Source organism: Solanum lycopersicum, chromosome 2 (genome assembly GCF_036512215.1).
Source record: "Solanum lycopersicum chromosome 2, SLM_r2.1".
In the NCBI taxonomy this organism is placed as follows: Eukaryota; Viridiplantae; Streptophyta; class Magnoliopsida; order Solanales; family Solanaceae; genus Solanum; species Solanum lycopersicum.
The window spans coordinates 44,159,324-44,184,993 of NC_090801.1; the positions used below are offsets into that span (position 1 = coordinate 44,159,324).

General features: G+C 38.1%; 1 protein-coding gene across 1 annotated transcript; it reads left to right on the forward strand.

The window, feature by feature from the left end:
• Positions 1-683: 683 nt before the first annotated feature.
• LOC138342064 (uncharacterized) lies at positions 684-3,995 on the forward strand. The gene is made up of 3 exons (XM_069294246.1): positions 684-1,380; positions 1,945-2,296; positions 3,347-3,995. Exons 1-3 carry the CDS (start codon positions 684-686, stop codon positions 3,993-3,995), a joined length of 1,698 nt encoding a protein of 565 aa, XP_069150347.1.
• Positions 3,996-25,670: the final 21,675 nt, after the last annotated feature.

The window sequence follows — 25,670 nt, forward strand, 5'->3', positions numbered from 1 at the left end:
ATACACATGCAATATTGATTAAGCAGCTTGAGTTACAAATGGCCCAATTATCTGCGACTTTGAACACACGGCAACCGGTCACTCTTCCTAGCAACACTGTTTAAAATACAAAAAATAATGGACACTGAATGGCAATCAGTACTCGCGGTGGTAAGCAAACCATTGACCTACCTATGTCGTCTAATCAGGAAAAATTGATAAAAGATAATGATAATGTGGTAGAGGTTAGTAGTGAAGTCGAAGATAACACCGGAAAAGATGTTGAAGTGCCTAAAAATGTAACTCCCATGCTTAGACCACCACCCTAATTTCCTCAAAGATTATTGAAAAAGACCGAAGATGGTAAATATCGGCGTTTTATAACAATGTTGAAGCAGCTTTCTATCAATGTCCCTTGAGTAGAAGCTTTAGAACAAATGCCCAGTTATGCCAAGCTTATGAAAGATCTGGTTACAAAGAAAAGATCGGTCACTTTTGAGGATAATGATAGAATGCAGCATAGTAGTGCTATTGCTACAAGATCTCTGGTACAAAAGAAAGAAGATCCGGGTGCATTCACTATTCCTTGTACAATTGAGTTATTACATTTTGCAAAAGCATTATATGATCTGGGGGCAAGCATAAATCTCATGCCCTTATCGATTTACAAGAAGTAGGGGTTGGGTAATCCAAAGCCCACTGTGATGCGGCTACTGATGGCCGATCGAACAGTAAAAAGGCCTATAGGGATACTCCACGATGTGCTAGTAAAAGTGGAGTCGTTCATATTTCCGGCAGATTTTGTTATTCTTGATTGTGAAGTCGATTTTGAAGTGCCTATTATTTTTGGGATGCCATTCCTTGCTAAGGGTAGAGCCTTAGTTGATATGGAAAACATGAAGATGAAACTTCGTTTGAACAATGAAGAAGTGACCTTCAACATTTATAAGTCCATGAGGCAGAGTGGTGCGCTCCAATCGGTATCTGCTATATCCTACAAAGTTGATAAGTCATCCGAGATACAAATAGAAGAACGTCTAGGTGAAGAAGCATTAGTGGCAGTAAAAATGAATTTTTATAACGATTGCATTGAAGAGTATGAGTCATTAGTCCCAGCTATTGATCGTTGTGATCTTCGGTTTAAACCAAAGAAATATGAGTTAGACATGAACAATCGCGAGTCTCCACCCACGAAACCATCTATAGAGGAGGCTCGAAAGTTAGAACTAAAAGCTCTCCCACCTCATCTCAGGTATGAATTCTTAGGAAATGGTGACAGTTTTCCAGTAATCATTGCATCGGACCTGAATGAACAACAAGTTGAGAGTTTGGTGAAAGTGCTAAAAAGGATCAAAAGAGCTATTAGGTGGACTATTGCGGACATTATTAGGATCCCTCGTGGTATTTGTTCTCATAAAATCCAACTCATGCCCGATCATAAGCCAAGTATTGAGCACCAGAAACGTTTAAATCCACCTATGCAAGAGGTCGTGAAGAAGGAAATCATTAATTGGTTGGATGCCGGAGTAATTTATCCGATAGTAGTTGGGTATGCCCTGTTCAGTGTGTACCTAAGAAAGGGGGAATGCATGTGATCCCTAATGAGAAAAATGAACTTGTTCCAATGAGACCGGTTAATGGATGGAGGGTGTGTATGGATTATCGTAAATTAAATGCATGGACCAAAAAAGACCATATGCCCTTCATGGATCAGATATTGGATAGACTTGCCGGATAAGGGTGGTACTGTTTTTCTTGATGGATATTCGGGGTATAATTAAATTTTTATTGCACCAGAAGATCAAGAGAAAACCACCTTTACTTGTCCATATAGGACCTTTGCGTTCAAGAGAATGGCGTTTGGGTTGTGCAATGCACCCGCCATATTTCAGAGATGTATGATGTCGATATTCTCCGACATAGTGGAAGATACTATTGAAGTTTTTATGGATGATTTTTATGTAGTTGGTAAATCATTCGAGTGGTGTTTGAGACATTTATCTGAGCTCCTTAAGAGGTATGAAGACTGCAGTTTAGTACTAAATTGGGGAAAATTCCACTTCATGGTGAAAGAAGGTATTGTTTTGAGTCATCGTATTTTAGAAAAGGGCATAGAGGTTGATCGAGCTAAAGTCAAGGTGATAGAGAAACTTCCCCCACCTATCTCTGCAAAAAGTGTGAGAAGCTTTCTAGGGCATGAAGGTTTTTACCGGAGATTCATCAAAGATTTTTCAAAAATTGCTCATCTTTTGTGCAAACGTCTGGAGAAAGATTGTAAATTTTATTTTGATATGCTAGTGGGGTTGCTCTTGGTGTGGTATTGGGACAAAGAAGGAACAAAATCCTTCACCCCATTTACTATGATAGTATAGCCCTAAATGAAGCCCAGAAGACTTACACAGTGACTGAGCAAGAACTCCTTGCAGTAGTCTTTGATTTCGAAAAATTTTGCTCCTATTTTCTATGTTCTAGAGTTATAGTGCATACCGACCATTCAACATTGAGATATTTGATGGCAAAGAAGAATGTGAAACCGAGATTGATTCATTGGGTATTACTGCTTCAATAATTTGACTTTGAGGTGAGGGATTGAAAAGGGACCGAGAATCAAGTTGCAGATCACTTGTCCCGTCTAGAAGATGAAGCTATGAGAGAGTTAGGGGATAAGACTAATATTGATGATACTTTCCCCGATGAGCATGTATTGGCTGCCTCACAAGTCTTGTTTCCATGGTTCACAGATTTTGCGAACTATCTGGCTAGCGATATTATTCCATCGGACTTTTCCTTTCATAAAAAAAAAGTTCATATACGACGTGAAAAGGTTCTTTAGGGATGAACCATATTTATACAGAAGTTTTGCCGATGGGCTTATTCGGCGTTGTGTGCCAGAAGTTGAGATATTAAGTGTTTTAGAGGCATGCCATTCATCACCTGTTAGTGGACATAATAGTAGTATCTGAACCGCTCATAAGGTATTACAATGTGGTTACTATTGGCCAACTATTCATCAAGATGCTCATGAGTTTGCTAAAGCATGTGATAGATGCCAAAGAGATGGCGGCATTTCAAGAAAGCAACAGCTCCCTCTAAACCCCATTCTTGTGATTAAGTTATTTGATGTTTGGGGTATTGACTTTATGGGTCCTTTTGTGAGTTCTCATGGAATGAAGTATATTTTAGTAGCGGTAGATTATGTATCTAAATGGGTGGAAGCTATCGCCCTCGCAAACAATGAAGGGAAGAGTGTCACTGCGTTCTTAAAAAAGAATATATTCTCTCCATTTGGTACCCCAACGGAAATTATTAGTGATGGGGGATCCCACTTTTGCAACAAATTGTTCTATGGATTATTGGAGAAATATAGGGTTCGCCATAATGTGGCCACTCCTTACCATCCTCAAACTAGTGAGCAAGTTTTAGTGTCAAATAGGGAGATCAAACAGATATTGTCAAAAACAGTGAACGCTAGTAGAACAAATTGGTCAAAGAGGATTGATGATGCTCTTTGGGCCTACCGGAAAACGTATAAGACTCCAATAGGTATGTCCCCATACCAACTTGTATATGGAAAAGCTTGTCATCTTCAGGTTGAATTAGAGCATAAAGCCATGTGGGCTATGAAGAAGTTGAAAATGGATTGGAACGAAGCTACAGAACAACGGGTAACTGGGTTGAATGAACTCGATGAATTTCGCCTGAAAGCTTATGAAAGCTCAGCCCTCTACAAACAAAAGACGAAGAAGTACCATGACCTAAAAGTTGAAAAACTAGAATTCATGGTTGGGGATTTGGTGTTTTTATACAATTCTAGGTTGCACTTGTTTCTGGGCAAGCTCAAGTCCAAATGGACTGGCCCTTACTTGGTTACCCAACTATTCCCTCATGGAGCAGTTGAGTTGGAAACCAAGGAGGGTGTGCGGTCTAAGGTGAATGGACAACGAAGAAAAATCTATTACGGTCATGCTGAATCGGCGAATGAAGTGATCGAGGCATATTATCTTGATGAAGTCTGAGTAGTCAAGTGTCTTTAGTCGTGCCGCGAAATTAAATCAGGCGCTGGTTGGGAGGCAACCCAATACTTGTAGTTTTCTTTCTAGTAATGGTAGCATTTTTCTTTTGAATTTGTAGGTAGCACATCACCAGGAAATTCTGCAGAAAATCACTCCACAACATTCAGTGACGGATTCATCGACGGACCATCACTCTTGCGATGGACCATCGCATGAATCCGTCGTGCCAGGTACATTTTTTATTTATTTGCAAAATTAGGTCATCCGTGACGGAACCTATGACAAACCTTTGTCGGGGACTCATTGCATCATTATCCAGCAACCCGACACGAATGGGGAATTTTTAAAAATTTCAATCTTTAAAATCCCTACCCCTTCATTTCAACCATTTCTTTCCATCTTTCTCCCTTTCCTACTTCCTACCTTTCTCATACTCTTCTCTATCAACTGATCCATATCACTTCCCCAAATCCTTAAATCCCAAAATCTCCTTTGTACTGGTCGGAGTCTGCTGCTATGGTTCTGCTCTCAATAACCAAATGTCTCACTTGCTTATTTTTCTCCTCTTCTCAGGTATGTGTCTCAGATCTCTACCCATTTACATTGCATTTTTTCAATTACTATTAGCCTATTTCTTTTCGGTGGGTCTTTGTTCTTTAATCTAATTTTGTCTGACCCAGGTTGAGAGTCCCTCGAATCACCTTGTTAAAACTCAAGAAATTGGTGTTTTAGCATTACTAGTTTCCTAGGTATTTGGGTTTGAATCTTGTAGGTTACCATCAAGTATTCCGTTTCAGTCACATGGGATGATTGCGGCATCCTCAGTTCTATCATTGAATGACAGAATGAGACCCCGATGACGGACCGTCGTATGGTCTGTTCCAACACCCCACTATTCATTTTATCTAAGTGTCAACCAACGATGGTCTGTCCTACACAACCATCATGGTTACCAAAGACCCTTTTCCTAAGGGTCTCCCATTTTTTTCTAAGTATCCACTGACGGACATCTACGACGGACCGTCATTACCACGACGGTCCGTCCTGCACAACCATCATGGTTTTCAGAGGACCTTGTCCTAAGGGTCTCCATTTTTTTTCTATGTGGCAATTGGTGGACATCTACGATAGAGTGTCGTACCCTCGACGTTCCGTCCTGTACAACCGTCATGACGGTCAAAGACCCTAGTCCTAAGGGTCTCCAACTTTTTCTAAGTGTCCACTGATGGACTTCTATGACGGAGCGTCGTACCCGCGACGGTCCATCCTGCACAACCATCATGATGGTCAGAGACCCTAGTCCTAAGGGTCTCCAAATTTTTCTAAGTGTCCTTTGATGGACATCTACGACAGACCGTCATCACCACAACGGTCCGTCCTGCACAACCGTCATGGTGGTCAGAGACCGTTGTCCTGAGGGTCTCCATTTTTTTCTAAGTGTCCACTAACAAATATTTACAATGGAACGTCAAACCCTCGACGGTCCGTACTGCACAACCGTCATGATGGTCAGAGACCCTAGTCTTAAGGGTCTCTAACTTTTTCAAAGTTTCCTATGTTGGACTTCTACGACAGACCGTAGTTACCACGACAGTTTGTCCTGCACAACCGTCATAACGGTCAAATACACATCTCCTAAGGGTCTCCATACTTTTTCTAAGTGCCCTACGACGTACATCGACGACGGATCGTCATTGTCACGACAGTCCATCCTACTTATCCGTCATAATTGTCAAAGACTTTCCTTCTAGGGTTTACAACTAAACATCATTGAGTAAGACATGATGGACCATCTTTGTCACGAAGGGCCGTCACCTGGTCCGTCGCATTTCATTGCTTCTTCAAAAATGTCATTACAACTTTGCTCTTATGTGTATTTTGTCCCGTTTTTTCTTGTCTTGTTTGCTCCTTCTACTACTAACAATTATTCTCTATAGGTACTATCTCTAATGGCACCGAAATAAGATTGAATTTACAAACGTGGGCGTTCATAGTCTGTTGCCCCGTTTGTCCGACTGGTTATATGCTCTGATGATGAGCATGATCCTGACTACGTGCCCCTAGGCACTGCCACTCCATCACGAGCTGCACGTGCAACCAAAGCTATGTCCGAAGAAGTGGCGCCTAGCGTAGTCAATGACTCCCAGTCTGATGAGGAGCACACACTGACCGGCACACCTTCTGGGTAAGCTACACAAGAATAAGGAGTGTATGGTTCTTTAGGAGTTTTGTGGTCACAAGAAGTCTACGGGTTTGCATAAGTTTCTGCACCTGCCACGGCTGCACAGTCTGCCTCGTTTGATGAGGCTGACAGTCGTGATTGCACTCCAGGATCACCTAGTGGTGTTCTCGTCTCGGTTGCCGACCTTCCTAACCGGTGGTGTGTCGACAGGCAATACCAAGTGTATTCGGATGCCAAGTTTCTAAATGATAAAGGTGTCATGACACGGACCCTTACACTGGAGAGGGGTCCTTACGGGAAGTCTCCCCACCATGCCAGATATCCACACTCTCTTCACTAGACACCAGCTAAATTGGACAACTCATTCTTTGGGCCGCTACAATGAGAAGGTTGTCCGAGAGTTTTATGCATGTTATGTGGCTACTCTCCGATCACATATCGATGGCGGGCTGAACCCGCCAAATAGGCTTCACTTGAGCACGTCAGAGTACGCGGCATACAGGTTGCCATCTCCCTTCCATCAATCAACCGGTATTTGTACGACAAAGATGTTGATACCACCAGGACCCATCTCATCGCCTAGTTCAACTACCGGTGGCAAATTGTTAAAGATGGCCAATTCTTGAGTGATCCATCGCTGAGAGAGACCACCAAGATGTGGATGGCCCTGCACTTATGTATTGATTGAGAGGGTGTCGACTGGGTAATGGAGCCGAAGGAAGCCATCAGAAAAGGCTATCTTGACCTTCACGACTAAGTTTTTATGGTTGATTGTCCGCCACTGCCTCTCCCCCAAGGCTCCAAATAATATACTTATATGGGATCGTGCAGTTCTGATGGCAACGAAGATAGCTGGGTTTGAGGTTGACTTCGCTTGGCTTCTATACGTGGTCATGCACGAGAGGGATTTCAAAGTCACCACTACTTACCCTTTTCCGTGCACGATATTTTCATTATGCAAGTCCGCCGGTGTGCCCATCTGGCACATTGATCAGCTCAAGACTCCGCAGGGCATTGTTGATATCGGCCTCATCAGGGATGAGGACAATGAGTTGGCTCCACGCAGAGTGCCCCGTCCAGAGGTGCCTCCACTTGGTCAGAATCTGGCTGATACTGTAGTGCATGCTCGAACGGCTATGCAGGCTACTTCCGCAACCACTGAGCCCCTTACCCCGCTATGGTCCCGCTTCCTAGGATAAAAAACTAGAGGCTCAGAAGGACACACTTCTGCATCACATCCAGCCTTGGATGAAGAGGTCTATTGCTGAGGCGGAAGATCATTGAGCTTCATCAGCGCTTAGACGCTTTTGATTTGTGGGTGCTAGCCCGGCCAGCCCCTCCGGTGGACGTGTCGACCCTTCAGGATGCGGTTGACAGTCTGTGAGCAAATATTGATATGATCCTAGAGGCTAGGGTGCCTGAGTCTGAAGCCCCTTCTGCAGAGCCTGCTAAGGACACAGTTTTGGCTGCTTTATTCGCCACTTCAGAGATTCCACCACCTCCCCCTCAAGAGAATGCCAAGGGAGCAGGGGTTGAAATGAGGATGAGGCTATGGCAAGGAAGAATGTGCGTCGTGAGATAGAGGCTACGAGGAGAGCCTCGATTGTTGATGAGGAGGCACGCCGGATTAAGGTTGTAGAGTCAGTTGTTGGGGCGTCTAGCTCCAGAGATGTGGAGACAGCTAGAGGCACTATTAATAGTGTTGTTGCTGATGAGAACATTACTGAGGGTGTCCAAACTACATATGTAGTGGGTTCCAAGAAATCGGACCCACCAGCTTGCTGATCGCTGGCGCTTTGTGCCCCAAGTTTGTTTCACCTACAACTCTCGTATTTCATTTTTTTACGCATTGGGGCCAATTGCATATCTTTTTTTGGGGGGGAGGGGTGAGGTAAATGGAAAGTGAGTGGTAGGGTGAAGTCTGAGTAGCCCAATTCACGATCCTCTTTTGGGGTTTTCTTGCATGTGTTATTTTTCCCCAAGAGACTGATTATTTTTATTGTTGAACTGACATTTCTATATCTTGTGTACATAGTATAACTCTGAAGCATGATGGCTAAAACAAAAATGTTATCCTTATGTAATGAAAATGATGCATAGCTAGGCATAGTAATTGATAAATGTGTGGCTCTAAGCATGACATAGAGATACACCGCTGCATGACCCTAAGTCTAAGACTTGAACTAGGTGTTTGATAATTTGGTAGAGTAATGAGATGTCAAGTAAGTGTGAGGAAAATTTGAATAGTCCACTATTTGTACTAAGCTAGAACTTGTCGAGTTAGTCCTGCTAAAAGTAAGTTGTAATAGACAATTAGGAAAGGATCATAGGCCCTTGTTCAATATAGCCAATTTTTAGCCTAATAAATTAAAAAATCGAATGAAATTAATCCCTCTTTGATCCAAATGATTTGAGCTTAAAATAGACCTTTCATTTTCACCCCAACTGATCTTTTCTAGGAATAATGTGTTGTCCCTGGTCCCTCCTTGGATATGTGCAGCTCAACTTATGCCAAAAGCATAAGTTGAGGGTGGCTAATGTAGTAAAAAACCTTTTCGTGGCCGTGACTCAACTTTGGGTATTGTGTACTTTGATTCATGACAAAGCCATGAGTTAAGGTGACTATTATGAGGAATGCTCTGGAAAGTGACTCAAGAACAAGTTGAAAGAAAAGTGAAATAAAAAAATATAATAAATACAAGCAAGAAAAGAGAAGAGTCTCTTACACAAATGAAGAAAGAAGGAAAATAGCAAGGTGAAAGAATATAAAAAAGGGCGGAATAAAATAATGAAAAGGTAGGACGCTCAACCGATATGTCAAGGAGGGCAACAAGTCACTAAAGTATACCTAATATACCCTACCTAACCCTGAGCCTATGTTACAAGCTAAGAAAGTCTTATCGTGATCCTAAGAGTTGTATGGAGAACTTAAAGAAGTGAAAATAAGGGCAAGCTTATGGCAATATGTATGAATGAGTTGTGAATTTCTTCTAGGAGTGAGTGTTGAAAAGTAATCCTCATGCTCAAACTGAAATCATTGTGTGGAAAATGAGGATGTTGTTTTGAAGTGAGGACACTAGTTGCAATACCGGAAATATTAGAACCTCCGCGAGAAATTAAAGAGGATAGGTGTCAGTGTGTGGTGAGTCTGTGTCATGGTCTGGTTACACATAATTCAAGCCGAATAGTGATAACATGCATAAACATGATGAGACTGATCGGGAGTGATAGCCAAATGATTGCAAAAGCTAAAGTATGGATACTATTGTACAAAGATTTTGTAGTGAGTCATAGTGCGTCGCTTGAGGACAAACAACGAATTTAAGTTGAGGGTGTTGATGTACCGTGGTTTTACGGTATTTTTAATACTTTTTCCTTAAGTTTAGTGTGTGCGCAAAAGACTTTTTGTATTGATTTTTATGTAAGTTTCTCCTTATTTTCAGGAAATCTGTCCAAAGATGAACGCAAAAGTTTTTGAGCGAGAAATGCAGAAGAGACCACCTACGGAGCTTATGACGGTCCGTCGAGCTTGTAACGGTCCGTAGGTGGCATTGTAGTGAGGAGAGAATCTGCTGAAGGAAGATGGGGAAGTTTGACCTAGTGTGGGATTACGGAAGTCCACCACGGACCGTCATAGCCACGAAGGTCCGTCCTGCTGGTTCATTGTAATGATCAGAGAGTAGTCCCAGTACCCAAATTCTAAGAAGTTAAAGTATTATGGAATGGAGACCCTAGACGGACCTTCGTGCTTGAAACGGTCCGTCATACCTGTTCGTTGAGGGTAATGAAGAAAGAAGTAGAAGAATTTGTGAAGTATGGGACGATGGAGGACATGACTGCCCGTCGTGACCACAACGGTCTGTCACGAGGTCCGTCGACTCAGACACTTTTTGACAGATTTTCAGTAATTAGAATCCTTCTTTTATTAGGTTTTTGTTTTTATAAATAGTTCAAAAACCCTCATTTTTGGGGTTAGACTTTTTGATAGTTAGCCTTTTGGATAATCTTTAGTTCTCTTGTTCATGTATTGAAGGATTAATTTTAGCAATTGTTACACGTTTTCTGGAATTGATTGTTGGTGCTTTTGTTCATTAATCAAGTGAATTTCCGTATTTTATTTTTTCTCATTAAAGTAAGTGCATGAATTCTTATATTAAATATATGAATAGTGTGATTGTGACCATGGGTAACTAATCTCCATAACTAGGGTTGTGGGAACCATGGGTGAATAATGAGGTAAAATCAAACTAAAATAGCAATTCTAGAATAGTGTCTTGCATGCATTGATAATTTTTTCATTTAGAAGTATTTTTAACGGATGACAAACGTTAGAACTCGCCTTGATGCTAATTGCCGGACCAAGGAGGTAGATAATAGGAAAAGAATTATTAACATAGATTTAGTGTACACTATCTAATAGGTTGGTACGAAGTCATAACTTAGTCAAATATTGAATACAATGCTTAATATGAGGTAAAGATAAGGTTAGTATATCAACACACATAGCCGGACCAAGGCGCGGAATGAAATTTTCTAGATGCCGGACCAATGATGTAGAGATACATAACTTATCACTTTACATGCAAGATACTAGGAAAGAATTGTTATAGTTAGAATTCTCAAGTTAGGAACCTGTGGGGAACACTTAAGCCCTAGTTACTTTTATGAATTGATTAAGCTCCAAGATTTGAATCTGCTATTTGTTTACTTTAATTTAGTTAATTATTTTCATTAATTTAAAAATTAAAAAAACCCTTTATTATCTTTTGTTTTCTGGGAAATAATTGACTAAATAATAGTAATAATAGAATAAAGTTAAGTTTGAACTATTTTCCTCGTGGGAACGATCCCAACCTCATTAGTTGAATTCTTTACTTGATACGACCGCTTTACTTCTTATTTGATAAGTAAGTTTGAGCGTATCAACCATTATAATTGAAGATGGAATTTGAGAATTTATATATTGAGAGAACCGTGAAAATCTCCTCTTTGACTCTTTGAGTTCTTGGGGTGGTTTCCATAAAATCTCGATATATCCTACAAGTTCAATGTTAAGTAAGCATTACACAATTAAAATATACCCAAAAAATCTTTTAATTCATAGTAAGCATTACACAACTAAAATCTACCCAAAAAATCTTTTAATTCATACCTTAGAAGTTAATTTATGTTCATTGTTGATCACCTTTATCAATACTCTCATTTAACTCCTAAAATTATTAATGTTCTCTCCATAATATGAAGTTGAAACCATATACCTGATATCATGCTATTACGCTCTTATTATGAGATCCATCACACGCCCCATTTTCCTTTGTCTGACAAGATTCACACGATGAGAAACCATTGGTAGAGGAATTTAGTCTTCCCAAGACACCTTCTCCTCGTAATTATAACAAAATGGTAAGAGGGTCATAACTATGTTTGTCTTCTTATAGCACCTTCTCTCAATGATCTTGTTGGGTCTAGTAAGAATAAATGAGAAAGGGAGGCAATATGAATGGAGGGAATATGAGGTAGGGGTGTGCATGGTGTGGTATATACCAAATGACCATACCATATCGAAATTTATTATATTGTGGTTTTAGTATTATGGTATATGTTATATATTTTTTAATTTTGGGATAATGCACAAGTACCTCCTCAACCTTTGTCCGAAATCTCAGAGACACACTTATACTATACTAAGGTCCTATTACCCCCATGAACTTATTTTATTAATAATTTTCTATCATTTTTCGGCCTACATGGCACTATCTTGTGGTCCCAATGCTGATTGACATTCTTTCAAACTAGTGCCACGTAGGCCGTAAAGGGTTGAAAATACTCATAAAATAAGTTTAGGGGGTAATATGACCTTAGTATAGTATAAGTGTGTCTCTGAGATTTCGGGCATAGGTAAAGGGGGTACTTGTGCATTTTCCCATTAATTTTTTTGGGTATTCAATACGGTATTTGTTGATTAGATGTGAGATACCAAAATATTGATCATACCGAAGTATATAGTTACATAACATATATGCAACTTAGTGTTAGCTTGATATAAGGGGTTGTTTGGTTGGTAATTATATGTTATCCGAGGATTAATTATCCTTAGATTAACTGTCCTAGGATAAATTATCGCATCACTATGGCATAAATGGTAGGATATGTTATTTAAAACATGACAACCAAAAAAGACGCCAAAATTTTATCCCTAGACTAATTTTTATACCAGAACTATTAAAGCAGACGACCACTAAATGTTGAGAAGTTGAAGTGTGACAACTCAATTTTGATTGAAATGTATTTTAAATGTTATTAATTAACAAAATGAGTTGTTTTTGTTTTCTTTTTAATTTATATGTTGTCACATCACGCAACTCGAAATATCTAAGAAACTAAAAATAATTTTTTTTGAAAGAAAAAAAGTAAAATCTGGAAAATTTGTCCAAGTTAAGAAAGTGAGATATGGTCATTTTCATACGGACATAACTTCTAGTTCAGGATGAGTTAAAAATAGTTCTTGCTATGGTTGAAAATCCCCTGGAAAAATCTCTTTAATGGCGCCAAGTTTGCGCAATTTCGATATCGTATGAGTGAGTTATGACATTTGGAAGTTAGGATATTGTTGGATTGACGAATGTCCCAATCCGATTTAGGGAAGGAAAAACTAGACTTTTCACCAATTAATTTCCTATTTCTTTTTAGGGATTTATCGGGGTAAAAATAAGTCTAACATCAGTTTGTAAAATTCAGAATTACGCTCAGGGCTTCAAAGAAGAGAGAAAAGAAGAAAGAAAGGGAGAAAAGTCAAGAATTCACCAAGAACGTCAAGCTTTGCGAGTGGAATTCTTCGGGGGTGATCCCTATCAAGGTATGTGAGGCTCTCATAACATTGGGATCGTTCTCTTACATGCCAAGCATACTATTTCCATTTGGATTCATCCTAAAGGCATTAGAATATTGATGAACTTGATGCCTACTTCTTGATTTCATATGTGATTCTTGAATTGCCTGAGTTGTTTTGTTTTTGAATTTGTAAAGTCGCATTATGGAGTCTCTTTGGGTAAGGTTCTTAGGTACATTCGACGAATATCTGTATCTAAAAGAGATTTAAGACAAAGAACCGATTTTGGGTGAATTGGGGGAAAAAATGAAGAAGAAATTTTGACGAGTGAAATTTTGACATGGGAGTGTGTCGCGCGATCTATTCCAAGAATAAAAAATTCTACTCCACATCATAAATCTGGAACGAGGTGTTTTTCTTCAAGAGACTTTTTTAGAACAAGAATTTAAAAATGCCTCCACGTTATATACACCTTCAAATTTTGATTTTTGAATTTTTCTCATATTTAGCTATCTAGAATCATTCTTAAATATCATGAGATCTTTCTAAATGCAAATCTTAATCCTTGAATCCATAATTCAATTCAAGGATCCGTTAAGAGTCAAGTCAAGAGAAGTTAAGAATTAAGTTAAGTGAAATCAAGAGTCAAATAAGAGGAGACATTTCAAGTTTTCATAAGTCTTCTACAAACATTTTAACTATATTTTAAGACTTAATTTTTTTAGTTCAGTAAAGAGTGAAGTTTGAATTTATTTCTTCAAAGAAGTATATGGGGACTATTTATTCCTAAAGAGGTTTAAAATAATTATTTTCATATTTAAACAAGAATGAAAACTGAGATTTCCAAAGAGCCTTTGGCTAGTTTTCAGAGTAGAAGTAATAGCTTTCTAAATGAAGCAAACAGGGAAAGTTGAAGTTCCCAAGATAGCCTTTGAACTAAATTTTTTTAGCACTAATCTCAAACCACAGAAGTAAGTATGTTTTAAAAACATAAGAGATAGTAAATTTTAGGAGTAGTACTGAGCAACGATATGGGAAGGCGTTCAGATAACTCACAACCCCCATAAACCATGTAGTCATCATGGGTAGAAAAGGGTCATACTTTTTAGATGAACTCTTTTCATAGTAGACTAGTGGATCCATTAGGCAGTTCAGGTCTTATACCTATGGCTGGGTATAGGATATGCTACCAGCGTGAGGTAGATCGTTGTACCATTACTATAACTCTTATGTGATGGTTGTCGGTTAGAAAAATTCTCATAGCAATTATTGTGTTTGTATATACAGCGGTTCATTGTATTTAGTAAGTATTCATGAGTTGAGAAGAGTCAAGGTAAGTGTTTCTTTCAGAATCTCTTTCTAGCCTATGTTGTATTAAAATTACAACTCACATACTCGTACATTCATTGTACCCATGTCAGTTGGCCTGCATCGTATTATAGTGCACGATGATTGGCATCCAGCGCACCGTTAATCCAGTTGAGCACTCCAGAGTAAGTTAGTGAGGCTCTTTGTACTCCGAATGATATCTTTTATTTCTTTGTATTTAGTTTAATAAGATGTTATTGGGTTTGTCCTAACATTTATTTCAGTCAGTTTAGAGACTTCATACACAATAAGTAGATCAGTAGTCTTTACATTTTCATTCTTATGTTAAGATTTGGGTTGTCATTTTGGCCAAGTTGAATGTTAAATCTTTAAGACATTCCCAGTTATTTTATTACTCAATTCAATAAGTTATTTTATCATTATAAGTGTGATAGTTGTCTTCTTGTTAAATGAGTCAGGCCAAGAGTCCGCTCCAAGCCAGCAATGGTGATCAAGTGTTAGTCCCACCCAGAGTGTAGGCTCGGAGCATGACATATTTATACATGTGTAATGTGTTAGTATGATTTAATTAAGACCTTTTTGAATTGTTAAAATCATAATACACTATTATACGAGTATATATCAGTCAAAGTTGAATAAGCTATGGTTACCAATTTACCATACCACAAATTATTGAAACCAAACTTCAAAACATTAAATTAAATTGGTATTATAATTGAAACAAAACTTCAAAATATCAAATTAAACCTTTAGGATCAAAGTGGATATTTAAAAGGAAAATGAAACCTGATGGGACTATTGACAAATATAAGGCTAGGCTGGTAGTCAAAGGGTACAGAAAAAAGGAAGGTCTGGGCTACTTTGACACATCCTCTCCATAAACAAGGATAACATCAATTAGGATGTTAATAGCACTAGTAGCAGTGCATGATCTTAAAATCCACCAAATGGATGTAAAGACAGCCTTCTTAAATGGAGAGTTAGAGGAAGAAATTTACATGGAACAACCTGAAGGGTTTATAGTTCCTGGTAAAGAAAATAAAGTGTTCATACTTGTGAAGACACTTTATGGACTCAAGCAAGCACCCAAACAATGGCATGCTAAATTTGACCAAACAATGTTTGCAAATGGATTCAAGATTAACGAATGTGGTAAATGTGTTTACATTAAAAATGTTATGAATCATGAAGTCATTCTTTGTTTGTATGTTGATAACATGTTAATAATGAGTAAAGAAATTGACGATATAAATGCTACTAAGCGCATGTTGTCCAGCAAGTTCGATATGAAAGACTTAGGAGTTGTTGATTTGATCTTAGGGTCAGGATTATCAAAACTCCCCAGGGACTAGCATTATCTCAAACTCATTATATTAAAATAAAATATTGTATAAGTTCAAATACTTGAATTTCAATGTTGTCAAAACTCCAATTGATTTAAGTTGTACATTTAAAAAGAATGAAGGTCAAAGTGACTCTCAATTGGAATATGCCAGAGTGTTGGGAAGTTTGATGTATATTATTAATAGCACGTGACTAGATATAGCATGTGCTATTAGTAAACTGAGTCGGTACAGTAGTAATCTGAATCAAACTCACTGGATAGCTATGAAACGTGTGTCTGGTTATCTAAAATATACACAACATTATGCTTTGTATTATAATAAATATCCTGCTGTGATTGAAGGATATAGTGATACAAATTGGATCACCGGGTCAAATGATGTAAAATCCACGAGTGTTTATGTTTTCATACTTGGTGGAGGAGCAGTCTCTTGGAAATCGTCCAAACAGACATTTATTGCTCGCTCCACAATGGAATCTGAATTCATTGCTTTGAATAAGGCTGGTAAAAAGCGGAATGACTCCAGAATTTCCTAGAGGATATTCCATTCTGGCCCAAACCTGTTGGACCAATTTGCATACATTGTGATAGTCAAGCAACAATAGGTAGGGTAGGGAGTGTTATGTACAACGAGAAGTCCCGTCATGTACGATGGATCCATAACACCATAAAAAAACTGCTTTCTAGTGAAATTATTACAATTGACTATGTAAAGTCAAGCATTAATGTGTCAGATCCACTAACGAAAGGCCTAGTGAGAGAGGCAGTTGAAAGATCATCTAAGGGAATGGGTTTACGGCTTAGGACAAGTCATCATGACGGTAACTCTATCTAGCAGACTGGAGATCCCAAGAGTTAGATTCAAGGAGAAAAACAAAGTTGTGGATGAAGTCCGACATTGTCAATTAACTCAATCCATTCTCATGATGAATACAATGTTCAGGAAAAGGTTAAGACTTTAAGGCTTGTTAATGAGGTAAAAAAAAATTAAAGTTTTTAATGATTTGCTAAGATTGGTATATTTGACCAAATAGTGTATCTACAAGATGACACGGTAAGAAATCACCTATGTGAGTGTGAACTGAAAGCCGCTTCAAAGAGAATTTTATGTCAAAAGCCTATTCTCTAAACACTTATGAAACCAGGAGGTGTTCATGGCTTAAATGAACACAACCGTAAGAATCATAAACAGTAAAGGGTTAATTGTATGACATATGGTTGTCTAGATATACACAAAAGCTCGTCGGTTTAAAGATATCACATCTACCGGTTGATCGAGTATATTTGACATATGTTCACTACGGAAAGTTCAAGGGGATACCTATTTATCCAGATTCAATTAATCCGTGCTTGTAAAGTACACAATTTTCCATGCATTCCTATGTTATAACCATTCCCCATCAATGTGGGGGATTGTTGGGTAGGTAGAAAGAATTGATGAGAAATAGAGGGAAGGAGAGGAATTTGAAAAGTTAAGAACTTGAAGAGTTGGGAACTTGAAAAGTCCTCTTACAATTTAATGAAAAGGCAATTATCCCTCATCAGTAATGGAAAGGAAAATAGGAGAGTTGAGTATGTAGCAAAAATTGATGGGAAATAGAGGGAAGGAGAGGAATTTAAAAGTTGAGAACTTGAAGGGTTGGGAACTTGAAAAGTCCTCTTTTGCTTTAATGAAAAGGCAATTGTGCCTCATTGGTAATGGAAAAGAAAATAGGAGAGCTTAAATACATAAACACTCCTATTAATTGTTAAAAGGGTTGGAAAGAGGGACCCCCCTCGCGCCGTCGTCGTCGTCGCTCGCTTCGACTTTGGCTTCGGCAAATGATCGATCGAGAGATTATTTTTTGGACAAAATTTTATTTATTTATTTATTTAATTTATTAAATGGCCAAAACATATTTTCAATTAATTAGTTGATAACAGAAGTTAACTGAAATGTTTTTAGTTAACCCGACCCAACTCGGATCCGCGCACGTGACCCGTTTTATTTTCCATTTTATTTAAAATTCCCGCCATGACTGTTCTAAAAAGTTTCAATTTTCAAGAACAATAAATACCATTTGAAAGGTTGTAAACTTTAATTAATGGTCGTGTCAATTCTGAAAGGGTTTCAACCTTTCAGAACATATTCTTCTTGCCTATTGATACTGAGTCTTCAAAATATTTTTCAACGAATTTTTGATCTTCCTTCTTCTTCTAAACACATTTTTATTCGTGTACTTTCCTGATGTGGATTGATTCGCTCACAGTAGAGTTTTTTTGGCATCTACACTCTACTGATTAAGATCATTTTACCCCGTGAGGTTATAGTCCAAATCAAACCTCGGATATTAGAGGGAATAATTTCCTTAAGGGGACACTGTGGGTTCAGTGGACTTGATCTTCTTCAAAACTAAAAGATTGTTTCAGATTCTGGTACGTTCGTTGTAATAAAACTTTTCACTTATGAATAGAGTTTTTTTTATAACTATTTAATATACTTTGTTCTTGCGTGCGCGCGCGCACACACACACGCACGCATGCACACGCACACACACGCGCGCACACACACACGCACACACACACACACACACACATATATATACTATTTCCTCACCAATATATATATATTATTTTTTTTAATGTAACTACGTATTTTGTCGTTACTGGAAATATCTACAGTAATACGAATCTTATTTGTCACAGGGTTAGGATCATTTCCTTAATATGGAAGTGCATTACTTAGTTATTAATTAAGGTCGTACAATGCCCCTTATCACAAAGTTAAGTTGAAAGTGTCTTACTGATTAGTTTCGGACTTAAGTTTAAACTAAGGTAAATTTCAAACGATCATATCTCTTAGCCTATAATGAATTAGGTGTTCCATCAACTATCAAATTAAAGGTCTACATATGAGTCTTATTTTTAACACCAACAAATTTGCTTCATTTGGTGTCCGAACTAAAAAATTGTGACTTTACCAAAGACTATCCGTGCTAAAAAGCTGAGGCCATTATAACAGGAACCAGATTGTTATAGTGCGACTGCTACAGTGGGCTACACACAAAATTGGTGGATTAGGTTAAATTGAGGATATTAAAATGAGTTGAAATAAAAATCAGATTAGTTCATGACCCGCCCAATTACTTTAGGCTGAAATGGGCTAAAAATGGGTTAGGTCATGACCCGTCCAATTTGACTTGCTTAATCTCAATAATTTTAACATATTGTTATTTATTTTTACTATCACAATTTGAATTTCAACTTAAGTAAATTTTAAAAAATAAGATACATATGCTTAGGTATATCCATATAAAATAGATTATAATTCATAGGTACTTAATATGGGAATATATATATATATTTAGTCAATACAAATAAAGCGTCTCAATGGTTTAAATTGAAGATTAAATTGAGCCAAATTAAAAATTATTTTCAAATGAGTTTTTGTAACACCTCGAAAGTTGGTAAGTTGAGTTGGAAAGGGAAAATATGGAAGTGTTGTTGGTGCATGTTGTACGAGCCTAACTACGGATGGTACAGGGTCTCATGGTTCGTAGAAGGGCATTCATGGTTCGTAGAAGGGCATTCATATCATATATTATTATAAGTGGGAAGCTCCTAACTTCAAAGTTAGATTACCATTTTGTCCTTTTAAATTTTTATTTGGGAATTTAAGTAAAAAGAAGTCAAAAGGGCATAAATCTTTAATAAATAACTATGTATTCTCTAAGAATATTTCAATTACTATATTGATATATAACTACACTTCTTCCGTGAGAGATGGCCAACGTAAGTCTTTTTTTAATTTTCAAAAATGAAAGATAGTTTTTTCCTTTAATATTGATCAACTTTTTCATTTGTTTATTATCAATATCTTAAAAATGAAAGACTTTTTTTAATATTATGTATATTGCTTGTTGTTTTGTCTTCTATTATTATAAGTTGGAAGGTTTTAACTTCAAAGTTGAATTACCATTATACCCCTATACTATATTAAATATCTTGTCAATTAAATTTTAATATTAGCTGAATTCTCTGCATGTGCCCAACATTTAGTATAATCTATTAATCTTTTTGGACATTAATATATTCTTTTTTTGTATATGCTTTCATCTTTCAACTAAAACTTAGCTGAAAAGTTAGAGACATGTGTAATGAAGAGTTGTAACATAGATATATAGGTGAAGGGTGATGAACAGTGGTGGAGCCACATGTAGTGAAGGGGTGTCGACCGACACCCCTTCATCGAAAAATTATGTTCTGTAGATAGAATTTAAATATTTTTTTGTGTATATCTATATTACATACTGACACTCCTTGGCTTCTACATAATTTTATTTCTTTATATTTTGACACCCCTTAGACCAAATTCTAGCTCCGCCACTGGTGATGAAGAGTCGTATAGTATGTTTAAGAGTTAATTAATTCTATAAATGTATCTCAACATTCGTTTACCCAAATTTACCAATGCTTTAGTTTCTTGGCAGCTTTAATATAATTCAATATTCTTTAATTTCTTATGGAAACCATTCAATTTCCCTTAGATTCTTATATAAAGTCTTAGATGAAATTCTCCAGTTTACTTAATTATTTTCCCTATTTAAGTTCCTTCATTACCAAATAATGACATTTCTTCCGTTATAAAAGAGAAATTTAGTGATTTCTTTGGAAAGAGAGGTCGAGTTGATGATGACATTAGTTTTAATTGCATCTCGCCTCATGTCTTTCATATTTGTGCAAATTTCTTGTATCTTTTCTCATAATCAAATAAATGGTAATTTGGCTTTGATATCTTGGCGTCGTCACTTTACAGACGTAGTTAATATAGATAGTGTAGCTTATTATGGTAGATGTCCTCTGGATCATATTCTAAAAGTGATTCTAAAGAAGAGGAAAAATGATGAAGAATGGACAATTAGAAGGAAACTCCCGGTGGAACAGAAAGCCAAAAAGCTCAAATCTTATACTCCCTCCATCCCATTATATGTAGCAATATTTGACAGAGCACGGAGTGTTAGAAAAAAAAGAAGACTTTGAAATGTTTTACAAAATTTCCCTTCAAATGTAATGACCCGGAAGATCATTTTTATTGGAAATATGAATTATTTCCCTAACGTGAATTAATTAATGGATGGGTGATCATAGATAATGAATTAATAGATAGTTAGTGGGCTAATCTGATAATTTATTTAAGATTCTATACCATTTGTCCCTTATATATTAAAAATAAATTGGTGATATTTAGTAGTTTTACTATAATTATTATTTAAAGAAATAGAGGAAAAGAAAACTACCCTAGAACGAGACTTCGTGCAGCGTCGGCAATGAAGGTCTGACCTCCTGGTAAGCAAATCTCAAATTAGTTTCAAATATATTCACATACAATGGTATTGGGAGGTTGTTTACATTTATAACTCATAAAAAAAAGTGGGATAATGAAATGGAAGTGCATGTCTTCTCTGTTATGTTTGAACTTGGAAAAAAAATAAATTATATACATATATATATAGCATTTTGGTGTGGTGCTAACCAATAATGAAGTAATGATTATGTATTAATGTCTTTTAGTAAACTTTGTGTATTGCTGGAAATTTGAAGGAAGAAAAAAAAACAATAAGAAAAGGCAATACTTGTGTAATGGGGTTAAAAACATTTAAGTTATAGTGAATAGTGCTCGTGGGTCCCTAGAAAATTATTAAGACTACATTTTATTAATAAATTGGTGTAGGAATTTTTATATAGTGATTAAGAATTAAGATAAGTATGTCCAGTGACATATGAATCATTCGAGTTCGAACGTTGTGATCTATTCGTGGAGATTTAACTTAAATTCTTATTAATATCACCTTATGGATTAAGTTTTAATATATTGGGATGACTTATTAAATATTAGATCTATCATATCGTATAAATGTCATTTGTTGAGAATCCACAAGCTTTGATGCTACACCTTCTAATTGTTCGATAAGTGCTTTTGCAAATAGCTTGTAAACACTGCCTATCAGATTGATAAGCCTAAACTATCCCAATTCCTTGGCACCTTTCTCCTTTGGAATTAATGATATGAATGTTGCATTAAACTTCTTTCGAAGATTTTCCTTATTGGCTTCAAAGTATCTCTGACTTCTTCTCCTCCACATGATCCACCATTAGGATTGGTGAAGGGTTCCCATTCCAAAAAATTTCTTTCCGTCAAACTCATGGCATACGCTATACCCACACATGGCATGACATACTACTTGTAAAGCTTACTCGAGTATAATATTAATAAGAATAAAGCTTCAAATTGCTTACTATCCATGTGGTCCACTAGTTCATTAGTAACACAAAGAATATTTAACATTGCAGCACTCTATGTTCACAAAGTACATTTCCCAAAATATCTTAAGCGAATGGATACTAAATCACTTCTAAAGAAACTCTGTGTCAGCGCCTCTTTTAACCATTACAACTATACAGATATATAAGCATAAATGATATCAATTTTGACACTGAAACTTGGAAAATTATGACGGTTGAAATTGTAATTTACATCAAGAGTTACAAACTTTATTATAAATGTGGGTGAAATTTTAGTTCAAGGTTAAACCTATAAAAATTTGGTGTGTTGTTAATCTGAAACCTTATTGTGAATATATATATATACTTGAATAGATCCCATTGATTCGAAAGCTCAACAGAAAGGGAAGACTCAAGTCCTAGAGTGATTATTCGATTGACAAAGGCAAGTGGATTTCTAAACTCTTGTTAAGCGTACGAAATTCGTGTATTTTCTTGTGTGATGTTGATAATGATTTGGAGACTTGTTGCTTATTTGTTAGTGTTGTATTTCTTGTTGCAAATTGTGCTTTGTTATCAAATGGTTATCTCCTCCTTTTCATTTGAGCATGTCATTTGCATTGTATCTGAGACATTGTTGTGGTAAGAGGATGTACTATTTTCGAGGTTCGTATCGCGCGCCGCGATGGATATTATATTTTGAGGGACGTATCGCGCGCCGCGAAGGTTACTATTCTCGAGAGTCGTGTCGTGCGCAGCGACAGATGCATGGACAGATATGTCCCCCATGGGTCCCGGACTGAGAGACAGCGGGTGTGTATCGTTAAGAAAGACATGCATCATTTTACTTGACATTGCATCTCATGACATTGCACATTTTATTGTTAATGAACTTGAACACGTGTTTTGCTGATCTTGTGATTGTTTCTCTGTGAAGCTTGTGACTGTGGAATATTGAGTTGTTATTGAGAATGTGTAAATTGATAGAGTGTGATTATTGAGTTATGTGTTTGGTAAACTGTAAACTGTTAGGCTGTAGCGTGGAGGTTTAGATAGGGTGTAAGGAGTACCCATATTTTGTTCACTTAACTTGTGTTTAGAGGTTTGCTCGTTGGGTACCACGTGGTTTGGTACTCACCCCTTGCTTCTACAAATTTTTGTAGGTTACGAGCCTGGATCTTCTTGATACCTGTCATTCTTTTCGTTTCCGAGGCATCTTGTGAAGGGTTATGAGGTAGCTGCTTGTCATCTCAGCGAACTTTCCTACTCCTGTTTATGATTTTGTTTTTACTTGAAAGACAACTTCATTTTTGACTCCTATTTTATTTCAATTCTAATATTTACATTAAAGGCTTGTGCACGTGACAACCTGATTTTGGGAATTGAATTAATAAGACTTGGTTTCATAATAGAAATTGTTGTTGAATTGTCATTACTTCCGCACTTTGTTAGATATTTGGTTTTAGGCTGACTTGTCTTGGTGGGATAAGACGAGTGCCATCACACCCATTTTTAGGTCGCGAAAAAATGGTATCAGAGGCCCAGGTTCATAGGTCTCATGTGTATACAAGCCGAGTCTACGTAGAGTCTCAAGGCTATAAACATTACTAGGAAACTTATTTTTGTTCATTCTTTCTCATCGTTCGTAATTACCTTCGTTAGTACTGAGTTATTGTATACTCTTTTGACAGATGACGAGGACTAGAACTAATGTTACTGGTGGTAGAGGGGAGGCACTTCCCGAGGCAGTTGTTGAGGCCCCAGCTAGGGGTAGGGGTAGATCTCGAGCTAGAGGTCGTGCTAGTAGTACGACAGTAGCCAGAGTTCAGGGACGTGGAGCAGCACCAGTGAGAGGTCGTGCTAGAGAGGTCTCTACAGAACCTCAGATTGATGGCAGGGAGGACCAGGTTCCTTCAGATCCTGTAGTCACACCTTTTCTTCAAGATACACTATTGAGGGTGTTAAGTGTGCTAGAGGGATTTTCTCAGGGTGGTGGTGCGACTACCACACCACATGACTCTCGTACTAGAGACGGGGCTCAAACCCCAGAGCAGCAACAAGCTCCGGTTGTTCAGGATGCGGTGGGGCAACTACCAGTAGATCCCGCGGTTCAGAATGATATTGCACTAGCAGTTGGGGGTCAAGTTGCATCGATGGTTGTTCTGACAGAGGATGAGCAGCATAGGTATGAGAGATTTTGAAAGATGGACCCACCTCAGTTTCAGGATGGGAAGAGCGAGGACGCACATGAGTTTCTAACTACCTGCCGAGAGTTACTAGAGGTGGTTGGGTTATCTGAGTCACATAGGGTTCGATATGCTACACTCCAGCTTCGTGGACCAGCGAGAGACTGGTGGAGGACTTATTCGGGATGTTTGCCAGTTGGATCTCCTCCAGTGACTTGGGAGCAGTTTCCTAGTGCATTCCAAGATCATTTTATCCCATGGAGCGTGAGAGAGGAGAGTCGCTTGAGGTTTGAGAGTCTGAGACAGGATGGTTTATCGATTACAGAGTATGAGGCACATTTTTGCCAATTGTCTAGGCATGCGTTGTCCAGTATTCCAAATGAGACAGAGAGGATCCGCAGATTTGTGAGGGGATTGACTTTCTCTATCAGGTCAGCTGTGTTTCGGGCATCTAGGGAGGGGGATTCTTTTCAGTCCATTGTGAGCACCGCCAAAGAGGCAGAATTGATGGAGAGAGAGGAGTTTGGGTACCCTAAAAGAGCCCGTATACCAGGACAGTTTCATGGTGCCTCATCTGGATGTAGGGGATCACAGAGAGTGAGTGGTTCTTTTCAGCAGCGGGGACCTATTCATGCATGTATGCCGACATTTGAGGGTGGCCAGACATCTAGGGGTTCTTATAGCTCGGGTCAGAGCTCGTACGGTTCACAGCAGCGACCTACAGGGCGAGGAAATTATAGTGGGTTTTCAGGGTCCACACAACAGTTCCCAGGTCAGAGATTTTGTTTTACTTGTGGAGATCCCGATCATCTAATGTGGCAATGTACTTCTCAAAGGGGTCGTGGTGGTCCTCAACCTAATTCTTCATTCCAGACTAGACCACCAGCTCCACAGGTTAGAGGTCGTGGCAGAGTTCAGTCAGGTAGAGGTGACAGAGTTTCTAGTAGTGGTGTTGCAGCTCAGCAAAGTGGGGGTAGAGGTACCACCCAGCCTGGAGGTGGACGAGGAGCCCACTGCTATGCTTTCCCCGAAAGAACTGAGGCGGAGACCTCCGATGCTGTTATTACAGGTATCATCCCAGTATGCCATCGACCTGCGTCTTTGTTGTTTGATCCAGGTTCTACATTCTCTTATGTGTCTACGTATTTTGCTGCTAAATTTGATATGATATGTGATAGCATGACTGTACCTATTCGTGTTTCTACACCTGTGGGTAAGCCCTTAGTGGTGGATCGAGTATATCGATCATGTCTTGTTTCTTTGGCTGGGTATGACACTTGGGTAGACTTAATAAGTCTGGGGATGTTGGACTTTGATGTTATCTTGGGTATGGATTGTCTTTCTCCTTATCATACTGTCCTTGATTGTAATGCTAAGACTGTGACTTTAGCAATGCCTGGTGTTCCGAGGGTTGAGTGGAAGAGTGTTAGTTGTTCTTATCCTAGCAAGGTCATCTCTTTTATCCGTGCTTAGAGACTGGTGGAGAGGGGGTGTTTGTCTTACTTAGCTTTTATTCGGGATACTAGTGTTGAAACACCTCCAATGG